This window comes from Panulirus ornatus, chromosome 14, assembly GCF_036320965.1.
Source record: "Panulirus ornatus isolate Po-2019 chromosome 14, ASM3632096v1, whole genome shotgun sequence".
NCBI lineage: Eukaryota > Metazoa > Arthropoda > Malacostraca > Decapoda > Palinuridae > Panulirus > Panulirus ornatus.
The window spans coordinates 13,228,710-13,250,808 of NC_092237.1; the positions used below are offsets into that span (position 1 = coordinate 13,228,710).

General features: G+C 47.0%; 1 protein-coding gene across 12 annotated transcripts in view; it reads right to left on the reverse strand.

Moving 5' to 3' along the window:
- Window positions 1–661: 661 nt before the first annotated feature.
- The window catches only part of LOC139753326 (uncharacterized), a 769,854-nt gene continuing 748,416 nt past the window's right edge, over window positions 662–22,099 (reverse strand). For 9 of the 12 annotated variants that reach the window (XM_071669650.1, XM_071669652.1, XM_071669653.1 and 6 more), the window contains 3 exons: window positions 10,380–10,507; window positions 4,344–4,540; window positions 662–2,045 (listed from right to left, as the gene is read on the reverse strand). In XM_071669650.1, the coding sequence (XP_071525751.1) occupies window positions 699–2,045; window positions 4,344–4,540; window positions 10,380–10,507 (1,672 nt within the window). In that variant the 3' untranslated portion in view covers window positions 662–698. The remainder of the gene's footprint in view (window positions 2,046–4,343; window positions 4,541–10,379; window positions 10,508–22,099) is intronic. The other 3 variants (XM_071669662.1, XM_071669661.1, XM_071669660.1) reach the window with 3 other exon arrangements.

The following is a 22,099-nucleotide window of genomic DNA, read 5'->3' on the forward strand; positions in this document are numbered from 1 at the left end:
CACACACACACTACCGTGCATACTATTATTCCTGGTGTTTATGTACAGCGAGATTTAGTTCACTTGTGTATCGAGTATCGGGATTCGAATGGAGATCAGTCACTCGCATAAATCTACGCCGTGCATTTATGGTCCAAGATAATTCCTGCAGCAGGAACGCCTCGCCCGGCGATGTAAAGATTTCCCGTACTTCAGATGAAGTGGTTTGCCGCCTTATAGATTTCCCATACGCAATGCGACGGCCGTGCCCAAGTCGGCTGAGCCGCCAGAATAACAGGGTACTTTGGCCGATGAGAAATCTCTTATCGGGATTGTGTTTTGGAATGTTGGTAACTGTTTGTGGTCTGGATCCTTGGATTTTTTTTTGAAGCTGTTTTTGTGATTCATGATAGACTTGGCGGTCTATTAATTTGTGTCGGTGTTCTTGAGAGATGGGCCATAATTTTCCGAGTGGAGAAGCAGTAGTGACAAGAATCAATTTTGTGGTTGTAATTTTTTTTTTTTTTAAGGGGGGCCATCTTAGATTTCGTGTCTGTTCGTAAGGCATCTTGTTCAAACGTCCCCACATTCCCTACGATTCCAAAAAAGACAAGGTCGTGTTAGTACGTAAACATGTTTTTCCGTGAATGGACTTCAGCACCGTCAGGACTTTAAAAAACAATTCTACACCAATAAAAACATATATTTCATAAAACATTTCATACAAAACTCTCATCCATGTCATCCAAACCGTCCTGTTTTTTTTCTTTCTCATGATACACGTGGAAGTGCTTCTCGTCCGCAAATCTCTTGCGGGGCGACCCGCTGTAGCGGCGGTGCTGTGGCGGGGTCTCCTCGCTCGACTCTGGTTCGGGTCGGGGCAAGGACCCGCTGAAAGGCAGGTCAAAACGTCTGTCTAGGGAGCGGTACTTGAGCAGGGCTTCTGCCTCCGCCCCGCGGGGCTTGCTGGGCCGCGGGAGGGACCGGTAGCCGCTACCTTCGGATCTACGGGGAGGTGGGTCATAGTGGCGCCCTACAGAGGCGCTCACACTTGGGGACTTCTTCATGCAGGAGATGGGAGGCGGCGACCGTGGGATCAAGGGGTCGTACTCGTTGCTAGCGGCTCGAGAAGGGAAGGTGAAGACGTGGCCTGGGGGTTCCCTCCCCAGGTCTCTCTCTCTCGGAAGGTCTCTCTCTCTCGGGAGATCTCTTTCTCTTGGGAGATCCCTGTCCCTTGGAAGATCCCTATCCCTTGGGAGATCCCTATCCCTTGGGAGATCCCTGTCTCTTGGGAGGTCTCTCTCCCTAGGAAGGTCTCGAATGTCCCTAGGCAAGTCCCGACCGAGATCCCTTGGCAAGTCCCGACCCAGGTTCCTACTTAACTCCCTGGCGGGATAGGGAGAAGTGGGAGCCAAGACACCGCCACCCCTCATGGCACTGCGGGGAGAGCAGTACTCGGGTTCCCTACCCAAGGGGTTGGAAGAGCTGGATGAGAACTGCGGGTCCAACATATCTGCGGCGGTTCCCCGGTCGTCTAGCGAGGGTCGATACCTTCCCATTGGCGGCTCTCGGTCCCTTAGAATGGGTGGCTCTCGATCCCTAAGAATAGGGGGTTCCCTAACCATCGGGGGGTCCCTGTCCGAGTAAAGACCGAGCCCGTCCGGCCCTCGACCCATGTGGATGCTGTGGAGTGAGTCGGAGTAGGAGCCGCGCGGGGCGTAGAGGTTGTGCGACATCACGTCGCCATCGGGGCCCTTCAGAGTCCCTCTCCTGCCCTGGTACATGGCGTCGTAAGTGGTTCTCGGCACTTCGTTTTTATTGACGAGGATTCCGCTCTGCGGCTTTGGGGGCTCGACGAAGAGCACCGTCCGACCCTGGGAGCTCTTGCCGTTGTCGGAGCGGGTGTTCTCTTTGATGATGGGCTGCAAGGGTCTGGAAGGCTGGCGGATGATGGGCTGGAGCGGGATGCTCTCCTTGGTGTGTGCCGCGTCCTTCACCGTCAGCTGAGAGCCCTTGGACACATGGTTGCCGCTCGCCGTACCTTCCTTGACGTCGGGTGCCCGCTTCTGGAAGAAGAAAGAAAACGGGAATTTTGAAAATGCCATACCATTCTAAAGTGGCAGAACTTGGCACATATCTCGCACGGTGTACACGTGGAATGGCACAGACAAAATGGGGCGAAGGTGGAAATGCCGAGGGAGCTAATGGCAAGTCCGGAATCACATGACAAAAATGGGGCATATCAACAGGGAGTCGGATCATAAACATGACAGTATGCTTCTGAATCAGGGAGTCATAGGATGTAGTACTCTGCACGGTAATATGTGGGCGACATATGTAATGGTGGTGTGTATGACAGACTGCTTATGAGGGGCTTGGGATGGAGATGTGCGAGTGATAGTACAGTGTTTAGGTACATCAGGTGAGGATGAGGATTTGTTATGTAGCATGCTGGAACGAGATGAACAAATGAGGAATGTCTTGAAAGCGAATTGGCTCTTGAGTTGGTAGAAGTAGGGGTATGATCAGGAAAATAATACATCAACAGATCAAGCACGCACTGTCATTACTACTGTACACAATGACATCATTTCCTTAACATCCCTTATAACTACGAATATCCATCAATATATACCTACATAACACATTCGTAAATATTTTTTTCCCATTCAAGGTCTTGCATTTAGCTATATATCAGTTCATACATGCATGAAATCAGATGTAGAGATTATCTTCTGACATTCAAATGATTTTTCAACGTTTTTATGAATTTTTCAGGTGAACGACTTTGTATTCGGTCGTGAGAGAGCAGAAATGGCAAGAATGACACTTTCCAGCAACACTCTGGCTGGGTTTGGATTCTGCAATATTTAAGAATTGAAAGACATCATTGTGGGGGTACAGCTGGTGAAAATTGAGCTCCACAAGTTGCGAGAATCCGACTTTGATCCTTGGGTTTGATAAAACAGGTATGGTAAAGAGGTTCTTTGCTGCTGTATGCTTAAAGTTGATCGCTTCCATCAGTTCTCCTTAGACTAAGCTTTCCCTTCTTGTTTCCAGATGAAGGAGCGTACATCAAGAGGATCAGTTTGCCTCAAGACACCCTTGGAATATCAATGTCACTCGACGGAGGGTTTGTGTATCTTCAAGTTTTGATACATCTGTAGGAGCAGCAACATAACTACAGCTACTACTACCATTAGATCTACAGCATTTGATTCTGCTACAAGGAAATCCGTCTCGTTTCGATAAAACAGAATACTTAACCCTCGTTTGAGGTCTCAACATGGACGGTATATGTGATCAGATGCAATTATTTAATGTCCTAACAAGATTTGCAAAATGTGTATAGTGATCGCTTCATAACGATGCCATTAAGTTTTTCTTTCGTTATATTCTAAGCATTGTGTGTTCATTTGGAGCTGATCATACACATCTGATGTATTAAGCCTATACACATCTAAGACGTTAGTTCTTTGATCACGGCTGTTGAGTACAAGGATCTCGACCCTTGTCCAACACCGGTGGGACCTGTGGTTTTGACAGACTGGATTTGTTTTTTCCAGGCTGACCCTGAAAGAATCATACCGAGAGGCACTTCCGTCATGCACAAAGGGTCTCCATCAGCCACACGTTGCCCATACGTGAACCAGACCTAAACCTCCCAACGAAGTGTCTATCTTTTTCTTTCTCTCTCTCTCTCTCTCTCTCTGCTGTCCTCCCGCAGATAAACTCATTATGGGTCATCAGGTCATTTATCTTGTTTTCCCCATATATCAATACTGTCCACAGATAGATAACAGTATCATGGACCGCAAGTTCTGTTATCCCATGTTGTTACTGCCCTTCAGCTGATAACGTCGTCATGGATTATATCAGTCATGTGGCCTTCCTGTTTACTTTCACCGTCCTCCAGCAGATAACTTCATAGATCATCAGATAGTCCATTATCTTGCCTTCCCGTTCACTGTTATTGTCCTCTAACAGATAATCTCGTCATAAACTACAAGGTCGTTTGTTTTCTGGGTTTTCCAGGTGCTCGCAATGTCCTCCAGGCAGATAAGCTCTTCACACATTATCAGCCCTTCTGTTCTCTGGCCTTTCAATGTCCTCTACCTGTCCTGCAACAGATAATCTGGTCATACGGCAATCAGTTAGCTGGCTTTTCCATGTAATTGCATTAACTCTACTGTCCTTCAGCAAATAATCTCGTCACAGGTTATATTACTAGCTCTTATATTCTCTGGCTTTCCCATTTCATTCTCCTTTCCTAATATCCCTCCACCCACCCACCTCCCTTCCTTCCTTCCTGTCCCCATGCAACCTCTAGTCAACCTTCTGAACCTCAAGCCAAACCTCCTCACCTCATCTCCGGAGAGAATGTCCTTCGGCATCTCGGAGTCGGTGGCGGTGGCAGTCCTGCGCACGCACTTGTGGCTGGACTTGCGCAGCTTGAGCCTGACGACCGTGATGATGACGATGACCAGGACGACGATGGCGCCTACGCCGCACACGAACATGATGATGGTGGAGAGCGACGGGCGTGTGGACTTGCTACCTGCTTGAGGAGGAGAGGGAACACGGGTTGAAAGACGGAGAAATTGGTGAGTGGCTTTGGTGTGTGTGTGTGTTGCTAGGGGGCGTAGGTGTATTTTTCTTGGGAGGACGGGGTAGTGAGGGTCAAGTTGGACACCCCTCACAGTCACGAACAAAACACAGACACCCCCTAAAGTAAGAGACACAAGCCTCCGCCCGCACCTCGACAGAACGTGAAGTAAGAATGCACTGGCTCATCTGAAGGCTGTTCTTTGGTAAGTCAGTCATCACATGCAGACGAAACAGGAAAATGTTGCTTGCATTTCAGATACGCGAGTCTTATTCGTTCCACCGAGGCCACATCAACGGAAACCTGTGATTGTATCTCATGGGTATACAAGATTAGGGTTCGACATGAACTGGAAATATGACTTAAGTTGAAATTATGATTTGACGAACAAAGGAGCCACGTGAGTTTGAGCTAAACTGAGATCAGGCGTCAATGGTGACGGGAATGAAAACGAATTTGAAACTTTGAAAAAAGTAAATAGCTTAAGTCCTAAGTAGATTTCTGATTTAGGCTTGAGATGACCTGATGTCCATGCTGAATATGACCTATGGTTAAGACGTGAAAACCTAAGGTCACTAGCAAACGTGACCACGGTCAATACTGGAGAAATTTAAACTTAGTGACTTGATAGCAAGTCAGTGCACCCAAATCTCAGAAATTTTTCACTGTCCTTGCGGTGTACAGCCAGTGAATGATGGAGTGACTTACAATGAATGAGGTCTCTGGCTTCGAAATTAATATCATCTTGAATCATCTTTGACTTGAAGTTCGTAATTCTTAAAACTTCAAAGCTTAACGTGTTTAGAGGATCGATTGAAGCTCAAACCTTCCACAGTTTATTTTTTTCTAATTGTAAAGTCACAGTCTTGGATTAAATGGTAATGCTTAGAGCTTTACGAGTCAAAGGATTAAGCTTCAAAATCTTAATGAGTAAACCTTAAGCCTTGAATCTATTAAACTACACTTCTACAAGCCCAGAGATTAACTTTGAATTTACGTCAAGATAATCTCTGGTATGCAAAATACAGACAGACATCAGGTGCAAATTCACACAGTTGTATAACCTTACATCAATAGTGTTGAAGGCATAAAAAGGAAGTAACTTTAGCATCGAATCTTTCCATCTTACATCAATAATATATCAGTACCACAATAATGACTGAACATATACGAATTACTGTATCTCTGTCTTTTCCTTACCCTTGCACGTCGTCTGTATAATGATTACCCCTCGAGCAAGACGTTAAGACCCTTGAACACAACAGAACGATCCTTGAGCACGACTTACATTATCCCTTGAGTGTAATAACGCGTCCTTTAAACAACGGATGCTAGGCGGTCGATAAAATATCAAGGGTCGTACCGTCGTGTTCAGGGGTCGTAGAGTTAACCTCAAAGGTTGCATAGGTCATGTTCTAGGGGTTAGGCTATTACATAAAGCAACAACAAGTAAATATTACCTACACACTACAAGACATGTTATTACTACACAAACAAAACACAGGGATGGCTGTTGTCATATATAGACATAAGAGATTGCACACGATACGATTCCCCTACCACACACACACGACACGATTCCCCTACCACACAGCATACGACCACACACACAAGACCACTAGTACATACCACACAAGACTCTCAGACGCAACAAATGATCCACGCACACGACATAAGATATAAGACTTCCGCATACCCACACAAGAGGCGTAGGATCCACAGACACGACATAAGACCCCCTCCAGTGCATGACAAAATACACCTCACCCTGGACACACACCACATAAGATCCCCCAACACTAGACATAAGACCCCCTCATAAATGACGTAGGACTGCTCATCCACAATACATCTTTACCCCCCCTCAACCTCCCCCCTCACTGCAAGCGTTAAGTGTTAGTATCCAAAGTGTCAAAACATTAATGTTATAGCGGAAAATAATATCATAGCTGGTCATCAACCTCCATGAGTACGACGGTACGACATTGCAGCACGAAGTATGACCTTTGAGCACACAGGTACGACCCTTGGGTGTGATGGCACTGACTTCTCACCTCGCTACACGTAGGAGTCAGGTCAAAGACCAGGCCATCACCCTGTCATGTTCAAAGGTCGTGCTGTCGTGCTCAAAAGGTTAATTATAGTTATGCCAGTGCCATATACAAGAACCAGATTGTACCTTCAGTAGAAAATCACAGGTTTTCAATGGTCTTGGCGTGTCCCCGACCAGCAGTGCAAGGGACAATTATTTTGCCCCTGAATGTGGTGGCAAAGGGAACGAAGAAGAATGGCATGTGTAATGAATATATGTGGGCCTTGGCTCACCTATTCATACTTACTGTACCGTGCATATGTATGGGTAATGACCCAGCCTGTACTGTATCGCACCTATGCATTAGAACAGATGGAGGAGCCCCTCAGCCCACCTCTGTAACTTGGTCTCTCATTCGCCTACATTTTCCCAACCCTGTACACTCAAGTTTGTCTAGCGCCCGTGACGCACGCCATGGCATGTCGGCATGTACACATCATGATTAATTAAACTAACTAAATTCATCTAACACAGTCTTTTATAAACCATCGAAGTCCGTTTGAACTCGGCCCAGTCATGTGTGTGTGTGTGTGTGTGTGTGTGTGTGTGTGTGTCTTGCAAGTGAACCGCGCACGCTTATGACAAACCAACATCTCGCTACAAGCACACACCACAAGAACGAGCCTGAAGTACCGCATCTCCAGACTCTCAACATTACAACAGTTATATGACAAGAATCTTTCAGCACCACAACGGCGGTCAGGCACTCGGGGTCATGTGGGCCCCTGTCTTCTAGGCCGTACCTCAACAAGTCACTACACTACGTACCCTACAATGTCAAGCACCTCAAGAATACTTACGCCTCACGTCACATACCCCACTACACTATACATCCCAGAAAGTACCTAAGGAATACTCCTCTCTCCACCACGTACCTTGCTATGCTACGCATCACAGAAAGCACCACACTACTCACCTCACTCCACCACGCACTCTACTATACCACGTACACCAGAGAGCACCACACGAGTACACCTTCCTCCAACACGCACCCTACTATACCACGTACAACAGAGCACCACACGAATACACCTCCCTCCACCACGCACCCTACTATACCACGTACATCAGAGCACCACACGAATACACCTCACTCCACCAACGCACCCTACTATACCACGTACATCAAAGCACCACACGAATACACCTCACTCCACCACGCACCATAATACCACGTACATCAGAGCACCACACGAATACACCTCACTCCACCACGTACCCTACTATGCTATGCATCCTAGAAATTACCACACGAATAATCCTGCTGCTATTTCATCTGATCCTGGCGTTTACTTTAAGCGTACCTGCTTCAGACTGCTACAAAATGCTTTAGCTCATTCAGCCATTATGTAGGAGTGTACCAGTTGCTATCACACATGACTGGGTTCTCACGATGGTAACCACTTGAGGTAATCGCCACACACCTTCCCACCACCACACCATGACTGTGTTTCCTGTTGCCTTAAAGCTACAGATACAAAGAGATATATGTATCTACATTAACAAAGTCCTTTTGAGGGTAAATTTTCGTAGAGGTGTTGGCCATCTATATCTGATATTCCCTCTTGGTTATCATCATCTTCAAAAGAAAGTACACCGATTCTATTTCCACAAATTATGAGACATTTTGTACTAGATTTAATCCCGTCTGATTTTTTTGTTTCAAGAGATGGTATTTGTATGACTAACGTTACTTCCAGGCTACTGGATTTACATAGGAAGGAATATCAGTATTTATGACACTATTCTGTCCTGGGACACTACAACATGCTGTCGTCGGGTCTACACTGCCATCACAACACACGTTATCATGGTCTTCTGCAGTCAGGCAGTAAGTCACCGTTGCCCGTCTGGGTCCTCGTGACAATCCTCCCTACACCCCTTTGTTGGCTAGTTCCTCACACAGGGTCGTTCACTTCCAACCAGGCGTCCCCATATTCCTCTTGCCTAACTCCCCCCTCTTTCTCACTAACCTTTTTCTTCTCTCTCTCTCCTCCTGTTCTCTCTCTCTCTCCCTAACCCCTCTCCAAACTCTCCCACTGTGACCCTCACCCCCGGGATTTCCTCTCTCTCTCTCTCTCTCTCTCCTACGGAAGACGGTCGACACTTACCACACCTTCCATCACACCACAGACATCCCATCTCCGCCTCGCTCCATCCTGACCCTCCTCCTCCTCCTCTCCCCCTCCCTCCAACCTCTCACCTTCCTTCAACACTCTCCACTGGATCTCCACGTTCGATTGAAGTCTCTTACTTCAACATTTATCTCCATCATATCTGCGACGAAGCTCACTGTAATCTTTCATCCTGATTACCTTCCTTCTACTTTCTCCAACTACCAGCCATGCTTTCTCCACCACCACCAGAACGCCGTCTCCTGTTGCAACATCCTTCACCAACACCACCACTACCGAGTATGCTGCCGAAACTTTCTCCAACACTACCACCACCAACACAACCACGACTCCACCTTCATTCATCATTCCCCAACACCAACACAATCTCCCCTGCGGCAATATTTCCTAGATCCACGTCAGACACTCTCCACTATTACCATCCCCATATTCCCTGTTCCGACAACCTCCACAACCACATTCTCGGCCTCAACATTCACCTCCACCACCACCACCAACACCACGTCCCCTGCCTCAGCATCCCCCCCACAGTGACCGGTATTGTACGGACAAGATCCCCAAACAAAAGTCATCTTTGGTGAGGGAGAAAGTGAATGGAAAATGAGATGACAGATTAATCAGGCCTCTCCGCAGGTGTTCGTAGACCAAACTTTCAAAGGTGGAAAAGTTATAGGATGAAGGAGAGAAAGAAGAATAAAAGGGATAAGGAGAATTCCTCCCAAAAAAGCTTAGATGGTCGAGAGGAGGAGGGAGGGAGGGAGAGAGGGAGGGATCATAAAGGTCAATTCTCGAATGGCCTGCCCTCACACAGCAACTGGGGGAAGCAGCAGTCAAGTGTGCTTCGTGGGCCGGGAGCACCTTGTACACAGCTCACGAGAACTGTAGCTAAAATTACACCTGTATGAAAGAGGAAAAATCGGATCTGCAACTCCACACAGGCACCTTGTTCTCTCTACCATCACATTACTTTGTGATCACCCCTCACTTCCCTTCCAATTGTCACCTAGCCCACTTCCCTCCCCACCGTAACCTCCTGCCTTCCATCCCTTCCCATAACCCCTTTACCTTCATAACGTCACTGCCAACCCTTCAACCTATTCCCCGCTTCTACAACCCTTCCCATCCCCACACCATCACCTTGCCGCTGAACTCCTGCCTAGCCCCATTTCCACTCACTTCATCATTCTCACATACCATCATCTTCTCATAATCCTGTTACCTCCCTCGAACCATCTATCTCTCTCCTTCTTCCCTCTAATCCCCCTACCACCCTTTACTATCCTCTCACCCATATATATCAAGGACGTAGGACACTATCCTCCAGCAGATAACCTCGACACAGACCATCAGGTCTTCTGTTACCTCGCTTCCTAGCTATGTACTCTCATGAGCAAAATAACTGTCCCAAAGCACAAAGGCTCGTTATAAACCATTTATTCTAAGTCATCCACTTTTCTCAAATATACATCCCCCGATATATCCCTTATATAGACCCATATATATATGCACACACTGCCCATGTACCCCTTCCCTACCCACCAGCCAAGACCTGGTGGAGGGAACTCACGCATACGGTTCTCCGCAGTCTTGTAGGTGAAGGCTTCCACCAGGCTGTAGGGGCTCCTGCCGTAGGACGTGTGGGAAGATACGTAGACCTCGTAGTCTTGCCCTGAGGTGAGACCCCGCACCACGAACCTGCCGGACACAACGAGCACACCGTCAACATTGTAGTGGGGTGGGTGGAGGAGGATGACACACAAGCAAAATGTGACCACTAACGTGGAAATTGAAACACACACACACCCACACACACACACACACACACACACCCACACACACGTAAGTAGAGTGTCAACATTAACATGGGTATTGAAACACAGGCAAAATTGTAATCAGTGACCCGGATATTCAAACAACACAAAATGTAATCAGTGACCCGGATATTGAAACACAGGCAAAAATGTAATCAGTGATCCGGATACTGAAACACAGACAAAATGTAATCAATGACCTGAATAGTGAAACACCAGTAAAATGTAATTAGTGACTCGAGTACTGAAACACCAACAAAAAACGTCAATCTTGACATGGATACTGAAACACCCGCAAAATGTAATTTTGACACATTCACTGAAACACATTGGCAAAATGTAACTAGTAGAAGGTAAAAGAAAATATTCTAATTGCAAGCTGAAACCTTTCACGCCAAACGCACAATCATAATGAAAACTACATTACAGAAAAGAGAAGCAGTTCACGCTAAACTGAAGCAGTTCATGCAACACACACACACATACAGAGGCAAATGCATAACACAGGGTCATGACAAACAAGACCATTCAAGTCCTACCACACCAGAAAATGTCATCACTGGACCATGGAACCGAAATCAATTCATGCCAAACACACTCCCATAATGAAACCCAGTGACACGTAAAAGCGGGACTGGTTGCGAGACCTGTCACTTTAAACACACATACACCACATTGAGAACGGAGACCTGGGACGAACACCAGCCATCCATTATACACAGGAGCTACAGAACTTTACGTCGTCGGGTATATATGAATATTGATATCAAGTCTACGTATATATATATATCAAGGTATACTACTCAGTAAATTAATCCTATAACATTAAGTGTTTAGAAAAGGGGAGAAAAAAGAACATATCTGTAATTCGTCAAGTCTTCCGTGCAGAGCCTCACAGTTAAAGACATAGTGAGGTTATGAGTAGCTCACAGTGAGGATTTCATCTTGAACACGACGGCACGATCCTTGGGCACAATGATGGTACGACCCTTGAGCATGACGCGACGACCATTGGGTAAGATGGCCTTAGACTTTGATTCCAAACTCCCCAAGGGTCAAGGCAAAGGCCAGGCTATCATACCCAAGGGCGACACGGTCATGCTTCTGGATCATTCATGCGAGTTATCAAGAGTTAGGGAGGGAGGGAGCGGTTGTGGTGATGTGTCAGGGTGTGGAAGCCGGGGTGGGAGGAAGTAGTGGCAGTGTTGAGGGAGGGCTGTGGTGGCCAGGGAGGGGTAGGAGTGATGAGAGAGGGTATGATGGCTAGGGAAGGAGGGAGTGACAGTGGTGAGAGGGAGAGGAAGGGGTGCGTTAGTCAGGGGGAAGAGTGAGAAGTGATGGTGGTGCAAAAGAGTGTGGTGGCCATAGAATTAAGGTGTAGTGGAGGTCAGGGATGGAGTAAGTGGTGGTGGTGGTGGTGGGGGAGGATGTGGTGGCCAGGGTGTAAAGGCGTTGTGCTGGGAAGGGAGAGTGTGGTAGCCTCCCCCACACGAGCAAGTGGACGAGCTAGTCTGTTAAAATGAGGTACGGGAAACTTGTAAGTCATTTAAGCACAGAGGGAGAGGAACAAAGGAGTAAGCAGATATTAAAAAAGCTTTTTTTGTGGAAGGATTTCAAAGCTGATGTGTTGAGGTAATTAGAACGGCTGGGGGAGGGGAGAACAGGGGGTAAACATGCAGTACAAACGACCATAGCAATTTGTTCTACTTTGTGCATGTGTCTTGTGGGATTTATGGCTATCGGCCCATGCATGGCCATTACGACGGCTATTGTAATATATCGTCCAAATATGGGCAGGGGAGAGAAAGAGAACGTGCGCGCGCATGCACGTGTGTGTGTGTGTGTGTGTGTGTGTGTGTGTGTGTGTGTGTGTGTGTGTGTGTGTGTGTGTGTGTGTGTGCGTGCGTGTTGGTATCATGACGGTAGTAAAATGTACGAACTAATTAACCTAAAAAGTATGAATATCTAAACCAATTATACGTGATAAAACAGCCATTACCAAAGAGACATAAAATGGAGTGTGCAAAAATGTTCCTAAGAAAGACTGAATGAATTATGGAAAATAGTAATTTACATTTATCTCACAAGACTCAACACAGGATACGCTGAATTCGCTTGGCGAGGGTGTAATGGTTCTGGGAGCATTGAAGAATGTGTGGAAAGAGAAGTCTTTGTCTTCAAGGAGAATGATGGGTATGTATGAAGGTACAGTAGTCTCGTAGGAAGTGTATGGATGCAGGGGTTGGGCTTTGGAAAAAAGACAAAGGAATGGGTAGCTGTGTGAGGAAGGAAATGTTTGAGAACAACATATGTGAGGAGGGTTGATCAAGAGGGTAAGAGAGAGAGAGGGTGAGGTAACAAGAAGGGTATGCATGAGAGCTGAAGAAGGTGTGCGGAAGTGGTTTGGATAAATGGAGAGGATGACTAAGAGGGAATACATATAAGAAGTAGAGAGAAGAAGGAATAGAAGGCAACCAAGGAGGAGGTGGTGGAAGGATGGAATGAGAGATGCTCTAAAGGACTGGGGCTAGAATATGCAGGAGGGTAAGAGGCGTGAAAGGGATAGAGCGAATCAGAGTGATGTGGTATATAAGGGACGACGTGCTGTTCGTGGGCTGAACCAGAGTTGATAAAGCGGTCGGGAAAATTATAGAAAGGTCTGTGAGGCCTGGTTGTGGATAGGAAGCTGTGGTTTTCGGTGTATTGTACATGGAAACTAGAGAGTGGATGTGATCGAATGAGGCCATTTGCACGCCTGTTTTTGGCGCTACCTCGCTACTACTGGAAACGGCAAAATATGACAAAATATATTCATCTATCTATATTATTGAACGCATAACCCAAGCACCTTATAAGAAGTAAGAATACGTCCCACTTGAGCATTTTTCCTTCATACATCTCCAGGTTAGAGTATTACTTCATAAATCCCCTCCCGGCTCTGCATTTACGCCTGAATGGCTTACACTCCGGGGGTAATATAGTGAGGAACAGAAGGTTCAGAGAGTCGGGATGGTCGAGGCTCCGCCAGGAGTCCGGGCGGAGGACGGACCTTAATGAAGCCTCTCCTTCCAGCGATGAAAGAAACATCTAGTGTTTATCTGATATTCAGGGAGGACGGGAGGAGTCTCATGATGACGAGTAGAAAGTGCTGTACACTCGAGAGTTCTGCACTACATGTGCAGTGGGCGAGGGACGGTCGGGTAGACGCCACGATGGCCATCGGAACCTCAGGTCATTTTGCATGGCAGGAGGGGAGCCACTGCAGCAGACGTCGTGAGTGATTGACAAGCCTTCTTCGGCTTAACCGTGTTCGTGTTGACACAGAGCCGCCCCATACCAGACGCAGTCCTCATCAAGCCACTCCTACATCACCTGTATGGTCCTCACCCTCTCGTAATCCTGGTAGATAAGGGGGCCGTATGTGTTCACTTCATACACGAACTTATTGCAGAAGCCTGGGGTTAGCGAGGGAGGAGGTGGGAGAAATGCCTCGGATATGAAGCTGGTTGGGGTTATTTCATCTCTTAGGCCTGTACAAGGCCGACAACATCACAGAGTCACAATCAGTCGAAAAAAAAAAAAAAGGCGATCCTGAAGACCATACAAGACCTTATCGCACGTATGACCCTGGGAAAGACCATTTTTGTAAATGAATTCGACACTCGCTCAGCACGAAAACAATAAAGTGGTGAAACAGGCACAACATAACGATACCTTTATACACAATAAGTTCACTAAAGTGGTAGCTGCCTGTGCAAGATGCTCCCATACGCTTATAAAATCAGTGCCCTCGGCTTCTACACATTGTAAAGGTCCCTTTAGGATCTCAGAGTACCCACCCACCCAAAAAAACAACAGAAAACAAACAGACCGTAATGAGAAAATATGGTAATTCCCCGAGAAAAAAAGAAATTACCTTAATCCTTTCCGTACCATTTTCAAAGTTTATGTGGCTCATCGACTCACCCGAACGAAATACAGCTTGGTTCTGCATCTCTCTGCCCACGTCTTGGTTCCTCCTACTCGCTTGCCATACCCTTAGGCTCAACGTGAGCTCGATCTAATGCATTTTTCGTTGGCTTTCTTTTCTATTATTGGTCGGTGTCCCTTAAGCCTGCGGCCCGGTACGTGCGCATCCAGCAACCCTGTGTCTAAAATCTAGTCAGGTTTCAGCAGGTGGAGGATGATGTCATCCCGAGATGAATGCCTCCACTCACCATCAGGAGATGTAATAGGTAGACAGCTCGCACACACGCAGAGCATCAGGGGATCTAATGGGTAGACAGTTCACTTTAAAGGGATCCTTAATTAGAGGAGAGTTTAAAGGGGGTCCCCTCTCGTTTACTGTACTGATTAAGGAGGTTGATGATGGATAACCTGTATCTTAACCTCGTGGAAAATGGATTGGGTTAAGGAGGTTATCGTGTGCGTGTGTGTGTGTGTGTGTGTACATGGATGATGATGGAGTGGATGGATGATGTTACCTAGTAACTACTGCTCTAATCTATGGTTCTAATTAACTAAATATTCGTACTACAGAGAGAGAGAGAGAGAGAGAGAGAGAGAGAGAGAGAGAGAGAGAGAGAGAGAGAGAGAGAGAGAGAGCACCTCCGTACATACGACGTGAAGTTTGTGCCACTAGGCGGGACCAGCGCGTTGCGCTCACCGGCATAGAGTGATGGCTCAGCAGTAACTAATGTTCTTTGCCATCAGTCTTGGGGTCGTCTGATACACTTCTAAACTAAGTGTCCGATCGTACGGGTATCTTCTGCCTAGTAGCACATTTTCACTTTGGCGAGAGATTTAAAGGAGAGTCTCTTCTTTTCTTCGCTAGGATCTCATATATTTTGGGGGCATAACTTCTTTTTCCGGGCGAGGGACATTTCTCTTTATTCCTGAGTATGTAACTGCTCTGTTTCTACCAGCTTTGTGGCCTGTTTCGTTCCAGCAAGACTTTCTCAACCTTCCCAGTCTTTTTCATTTTTCTTCTTGCCATGCACGTATACATCACATATCTTCCTCTATTTTTTATTCAGCATAGTTCAAGCTCCTCTCACGGTCATTCCTACGTTCTATTCTCACGGTCTCGATTGTGGAGCATACTTGAATTCTTTCCAATCTGTTGATTTCACTTTTAATCGCGACCATATAATGAAGTTGGTTGATACGCACACACAGAACATTATCAAATCTCTTTATCTTTTATGGGGAAAGTTCTCATATAACATTACTGGACTAGCCTGTGCTCCTTTTCGTTTAGGAAGCTCTCCAAATTCCAAATAAGCAGAGACAGACAGAGAGAAAGGAACACAAACAGACATAAACACGGAGGGAAGAGGTTAATTTTAGGGAGGTTGGTAAGGAGGGTGAGGTACTGTAGTTTAGCTCTCCTGTAAAGTGTAAGTAAACTTCTCACATAATAGTAAGCACAGGGGGAGGCAGGTGCCGTTCCCCCAAGACTTACCACGTGTTTACCAGGTTATAATGAGTCCAGTAAATACCTGGAAAGTTTGCCACTTCTCCTTTCGTGTTATCGTGGCTATTTCTCACCTGACGACCCCCTCCCTCCAGCCACCACCACCACCACCATCTCCTCACCACTACCGCCTTACGACCCACCGACAACACCAACCAACTCATGAGACTCACAGTCGTAACTTGTACAGAACCCATCACCACCACCACCACCACCCACCTCCTCCTCCTCCTCCTCACGATCCATCACCATCATACAATCATCACGACCTCCTTACGACCCTCCCGTACATATCCACCTTACGACCCACCACCATCACCCACCTCCTCCTCCTCACGATCCATCACCATCATACAATCATCACGACCTCCTTACGACCCTCCCGTACATATCCACCTTACGACCCACCACCATCACCCACCTCCTCCTCCTCACGATCCATCACCATCATACAATCATCACGACCTCCTTACGACCCTCCCGTACATATGCACCTTACGACCCACCACCACCACCCACCTCAGAGCCTGCTACCATATGCATCACCACCACCAACCACCCCTTAAACGACCCCAACTGCCCACAACTATTTCGTTATCACTTTGTGAATATTTACCTCGTGGTTAATTTTACCCATTCCTTTTTTGTCCACTTCCTTCCCAAGTTATGACTCTGAAACCCCCCTACCCTTAACCTTCCCATCTCCTTATCCCTTCCCTTGTCACTCCCTTCCACATCCCCTTCCCTTACCATACATAACCCTCCCACTATCCCTTCCCTTATTAGATAATTCTCTCCCACTAACCCTCTCACTTCCATCCCCTACCCCTAACCTTTACCTCATCCTACCCTTACCATCTCCAGTTCCACACCGTACCCCTTCCCTCAGACCGCCCCATCTCCCTGCTAGCTAGCACTCCCCCTTTATATCTGCTTAGGCGAAGGTCTGTCAGATTCCTCGTCCGACAATAATGGTTATGAACAGATTAGGTCTCCACTAACCTCCCTCCAGGCAGGGACGGTGGGAGGTGGTGGCGGCGCAGGAGGTAGGAAGAGGAGGAGGAGGAGGAAGATGTGTTATGAGGGCCCCCCCCTGATTCACGCCTCTAACGTGTCAAATGACATTACAATGCTATTCGAATTACCCAGATGATTATCCTCGCGAAGGTCGAAGGATGAAAGACAAGTAGGGGAAGGAGAGAGAGAGAGAGAGAGAGAGAGAGAGAGAGAGAGAGAGAGAGAGAGAGAGAGAGAGAGAGAGAGAGAGATAACTACCCGGGAAAGTTCAGTGGGGATATAATACCACAAAGAAAAGGGGAAGGGAAAGAAAATAATGAGAGAAAAAAAAAGAAGATGGTGGGCATAAAGGAACCTTGCGGGGGTCTCTGTGAATTTGATGATCTTGGGTTGAAAAAGAAGGAGAAAAAAAGAAGTTCGAAACGACAGTTAAAGTCTAAGATAGATAAGCACAGGTTAGTGTGGTTTGGGGGTTAGAGTTGAGGGTCAGGTGGGGGTATAGTCTTTGGGTCGGGGATGGAGGGGTAGAGGCGTGGGTCAGAGGTGAAGTAAGAGGCTTGGATGCGACTGGGCGTTGAGTCATGGGTCAGGTCCGGTAGAGTCGTAGGGAAGAGGGGGAAGGTAGGGTCGTGGGCCAGAGGGGGGGAGGTAGAGTGATGGGTCAGAGGGGGAGGTAGGGTCTTAGGTAAGAGGGGGAGGTAGAGTCGTGGGTCAGAGGTGGAGGTAGAGTCGTGGGTCAGAGGGGAAGGTAGAGTGATGGGTCAGAGGGGGAGGTAGAGTGATGGGTCAGAGGTGGAGGTAGAGTCGTGGGTCAGAGGGGAAGGTAGAGTCGTAGGTCATAGGGGGAGGTAGAGTCTTGGGTCAGAGGGGGAGGTAGAATCGTGGGTCGAAGTAGGAAGACAAGACCTTGAGTGCTTGCTACCTCTTCCTTCACCTATTTTTTCCGCCTTCGACCTCCTACTCTTTCGTTCCCTTCCTCTCTTCATATCCCTCTGTCCCCATTTTCTCCCCTTTTTGTACCCCCTATAGTTACCAGTTTTCTGTCATTTTTTTAATTTCCCGCGTCTTCTTCTGCAGTAGCAATACCGCCACTTCTTACACTGCGTAGTCTAACACTACACTGCACTAGGCGAACAGTGCACTGCTAGGCTAACAGTGATAAAGTAGCCAGGATAACAGTGCCAAGTACCAAGGTTAACAGTGTAGAAGGCTAGGTTAACAATGTATATAGTTAATCTAACACTGCACATAGCTAGGTTAACACCGCCCATAACTATATACCAACAGTAACCAAAACTAGGCTATGTTAACACTGCTCATAGATGGCCTAACACAGGAACTGACTACGCAAACAGTACACTGTAGCCACGCTGGTACAATGTCCTACTGTCCCTAACACAAAATTGTGACAATGGTAATGGCAGTGTTACCATATCAACCATTTAACCTCGATGAGGTAACAGACACCTAGGAGTGAACACCTTTTGAGGCGATAGTGAAACTTACTAGTAACTAACACTGAACTAACGAATCCATGTTTACAAACTAGTTTAACGCTGGAACTACCTAAACGCTTGCACTAAACGAGGTAACTGTTTAACGAAACTTGATTCAGAGGCTTGTAAACGCATTATGTCACCTAAGCCATTGTTGAGCTGGTGTCGAAGCTTAGAAGCTAAATCACAGAACTTAAGGTCAAGCTGGACCTTACCGAGCTAACAGGACATATGTCGAAGCTAAAACAGTCTTATTAAGCTAACAGGACACATATAGAAGCTAAAAAAGTCTTACTAAGCTAACAGGACACATACCGAAGCTAAAACAGAGCCTTACCAAGCTAAGAGGACACGTATGGAAGCTAAAACAGAGCCTTACCAAGCTAAGAGGACACATATGGAAGCTAAAACCCAAGCCTTACCAAGCTAAGAGGACACATACCGAAGCTAAAACCCAAGACTTACCAAGCTAACAGGACTTATTATGCTGCTCTTGTTTTACCATGTAATTAGTTAGGTCCAGCGGGTCTTTGCCTGGCACAGGCCATTGTCGTACTGACGGCCGACCCTCAGAAAATTAATTTTCGTAAAACTCTGTATATACTAATGACCTTCTCGAGCACGGAGAGTAAAATGGATTCGATCAACGAGGAGAGGAGAAGGAGGAGGAGGAGGAGGAGGAGGAGGAGGAGACAGAGAGGAGAGGACAGGAGGAGGAGGAGGCAGAGAGGAGAGGACAGGAGGAAGAGGAGGAGGAGGAGGCAGAGAGGAGAGGACAGGAGGAGGAGGAGGAGGAGGAGGAGGAGGAGAGCCCTTCATGATGCTCTATGCTTTTAAACACAAAACACAATCCTGATGCGTCGTGTGTAGTGTGGGTCGAGTTATTACACGTGTGGCTGTGTGTGCATCATGGGGGGGGGGGGGGGGGGGGGGGGTGGCTTCCTGGCTTGGTATGTAGGCGTACGATGTCAGTGTCATCAGACATAACACTACACAGCAAATGAGTGACGAGGGAGAGACACCCCCACCCAGCGCTGAGGTAAAGCATCGCCTCGCATCTGCACAGGGGAGGACGACACGGGACTGTACACAATTGTATGGCAGTGTGTGTGTGTGTGTGTGTGTGTGTGTGTGTGTGTGTGTGTGTGTGGGTGGGTGGGTGTGTTGTCTAATATATCGTATCTGGTGAAAGCATCGCTTCGTATCTGTACAGAGGGACATGTACTGTACGAAATGGTATGGCAATGTGCGTGTGTGATGTGTGGAATATACTTGTGGTTTTTAATATATAAAAAAAAGCATAAAACGTTGCACGTTTCTCGACCATATCCTCAAAAAGGAAGATTTTTTTATATTTTCAGATGTGGGGCGATTGCTAGAAAAGTCCTGTGTACTGTCGTTTGGGGCAGCCATTCTGCTAAAATGGGGCGATGCATCATTAAGAAAGGGATACCGGGCCACAGAAGTGACCCATTCCTTTGGTAATATTGCATTATGCCACATTTATAGGAGGTACCAGGTTGCCATTATTCTCTATAGCCCATCCTCGGGGCACAATATTTTACTGGGGACATTACCTCATGATGTGGAACAAAGTAGATAGATATCACATATGGTGTATACCAAAAAAACAAACAAAAAAAACTTGTGGTTATGTACCGTATGAAACCACAGGTTGGAGGGAAGAAATCACGTACTCACTGAGCTTTGAGATGCTGGTAATGACGCTGTGCACAGTGTTACTGTTATCAGTGTGCACACAGTAGTTCTGACTGTCATGAAAATGCGTCAGGCATCCACTTCTGCAACATGTATATCATTCGCCGTTTGAACCAGCTGCTGTCACACTGTGATGTGGAGACATTATACGCAGGTAATGGTGTTTAAGAATATTGATAAATACTTCGCGTCAAGTCCACAACTTTCATTATTTGCGCCTCTTCAGTCAATATGACAATTTGTAGGTCATTCATCTTTGAATTATCTTTAAACCTTCAAACTTTTACCACACAAAGCTGTGAGTTACCGATATGATATCTTCCACCATCACACACAGCCTCGAAGGGAACCCAATGGTCGGATGGCGTTTGAATTCCTTTTGTGTGTCAGTGTCATGCCAGGGTTGGTGGAGATGCCATCGACCTTCCCCGTCAAAGTCAAGCTGGTAGGTTAATCATCACCGGCCCACCACATACATGGACGTGTCCTGCATACGATGGCAGGAGAGGGGTTGTCCAGACAACTGGTCTACTGGGGAACACCCTGCTTCCAACACGTCGCCGATCGTGGTTACTGTTGTATACTGTAACACCTGCGATGTGCTGAGGGCTGCTTAACATATACCAGCCGAAGGTGGACTTGGTATCTGGGCCATCGAGGATCATGTCTAGCAGCCTTAACACCGACTGTGGAATGGGACTCGTCGGACATTCTGGTTCAAAATGAGCCTCTGTTTTTACCTACACCCACAACGCGAACCCTTCCTCCGGACAGACTTCGTAGCTCTGGCCCTCCTCATCGACTGTCGTTCTCAAATGACCTCCTCGAAGGAAGACCTATGTAGGCAAGCAGGACACATCCCGCGCCTTCTCTATAGGTCGTGACATCAGGGATACTAGCTCTGGGTAGAGCTCTCTACATTACTCTATTATATACTCTTGAGGTCTGCTCAAGCCCTAATTCCTGCAGACGAGGGCAGTACGAGCTACTAATCATTTCAACGTGCCTCAAGACGGATACTATGTCTTCCTCTGCTATAATATGACGAACCTCGTCCATGCTGGCCTGGACGTCTTTGTCTTGTAATCCCGGCGGCTTTATGAGTATCATGCCTGTGACCAGACAGCTGTAAAGGCCCTTATATGAAGAATTACCCCTCGCCACGGCAGAACAGACCACAAACCGTTTCTCTCTCTCTCTCTCTCTCTCTCTCTCTCTCTCTCTCTCTCTCTCTCTCTCTCTCTCTCTCTCTCTCTCTTCTCTCTCTCTCTCCTGAAGATTAGCATAAAAGACGTTAGACAGAAGCTACGAAAATGATCGATAGCCACAGTTTATTATGAAATACGTTGATTTTCTCAGAAATTTTGAGAGAGAGAAATATAGGTATGTGTCAGCATCATCACAATTGGGACAATGACTAATCATACACAATCAATTAAATCATCAAGTTCCTCAACTCGTGATCTACAGTGAGACGGCATACTGTAGTAACAGGAGTATGTCATGGTATCCTGCAGGAGGGAACGAACGTAGCACACCAGCACTGAGCTCAATGGAGGTCTAACATGGGAGGCCACACAAGGGTGATGCCATCACACCCGGAGTCATACACTGGTTCCACACCATTTGTATCCTATGATCACAATGTCCTGGGATGAACTCCAGGAGGTCCTACAGTAAGAACAACCCAACAGCAAAGTCCTGGTGTTACCCCGCAGGGCCTTTCTAAAGGCTCCTGCAAGCCAAGGCTGCGTTACCGCCAGTAGCA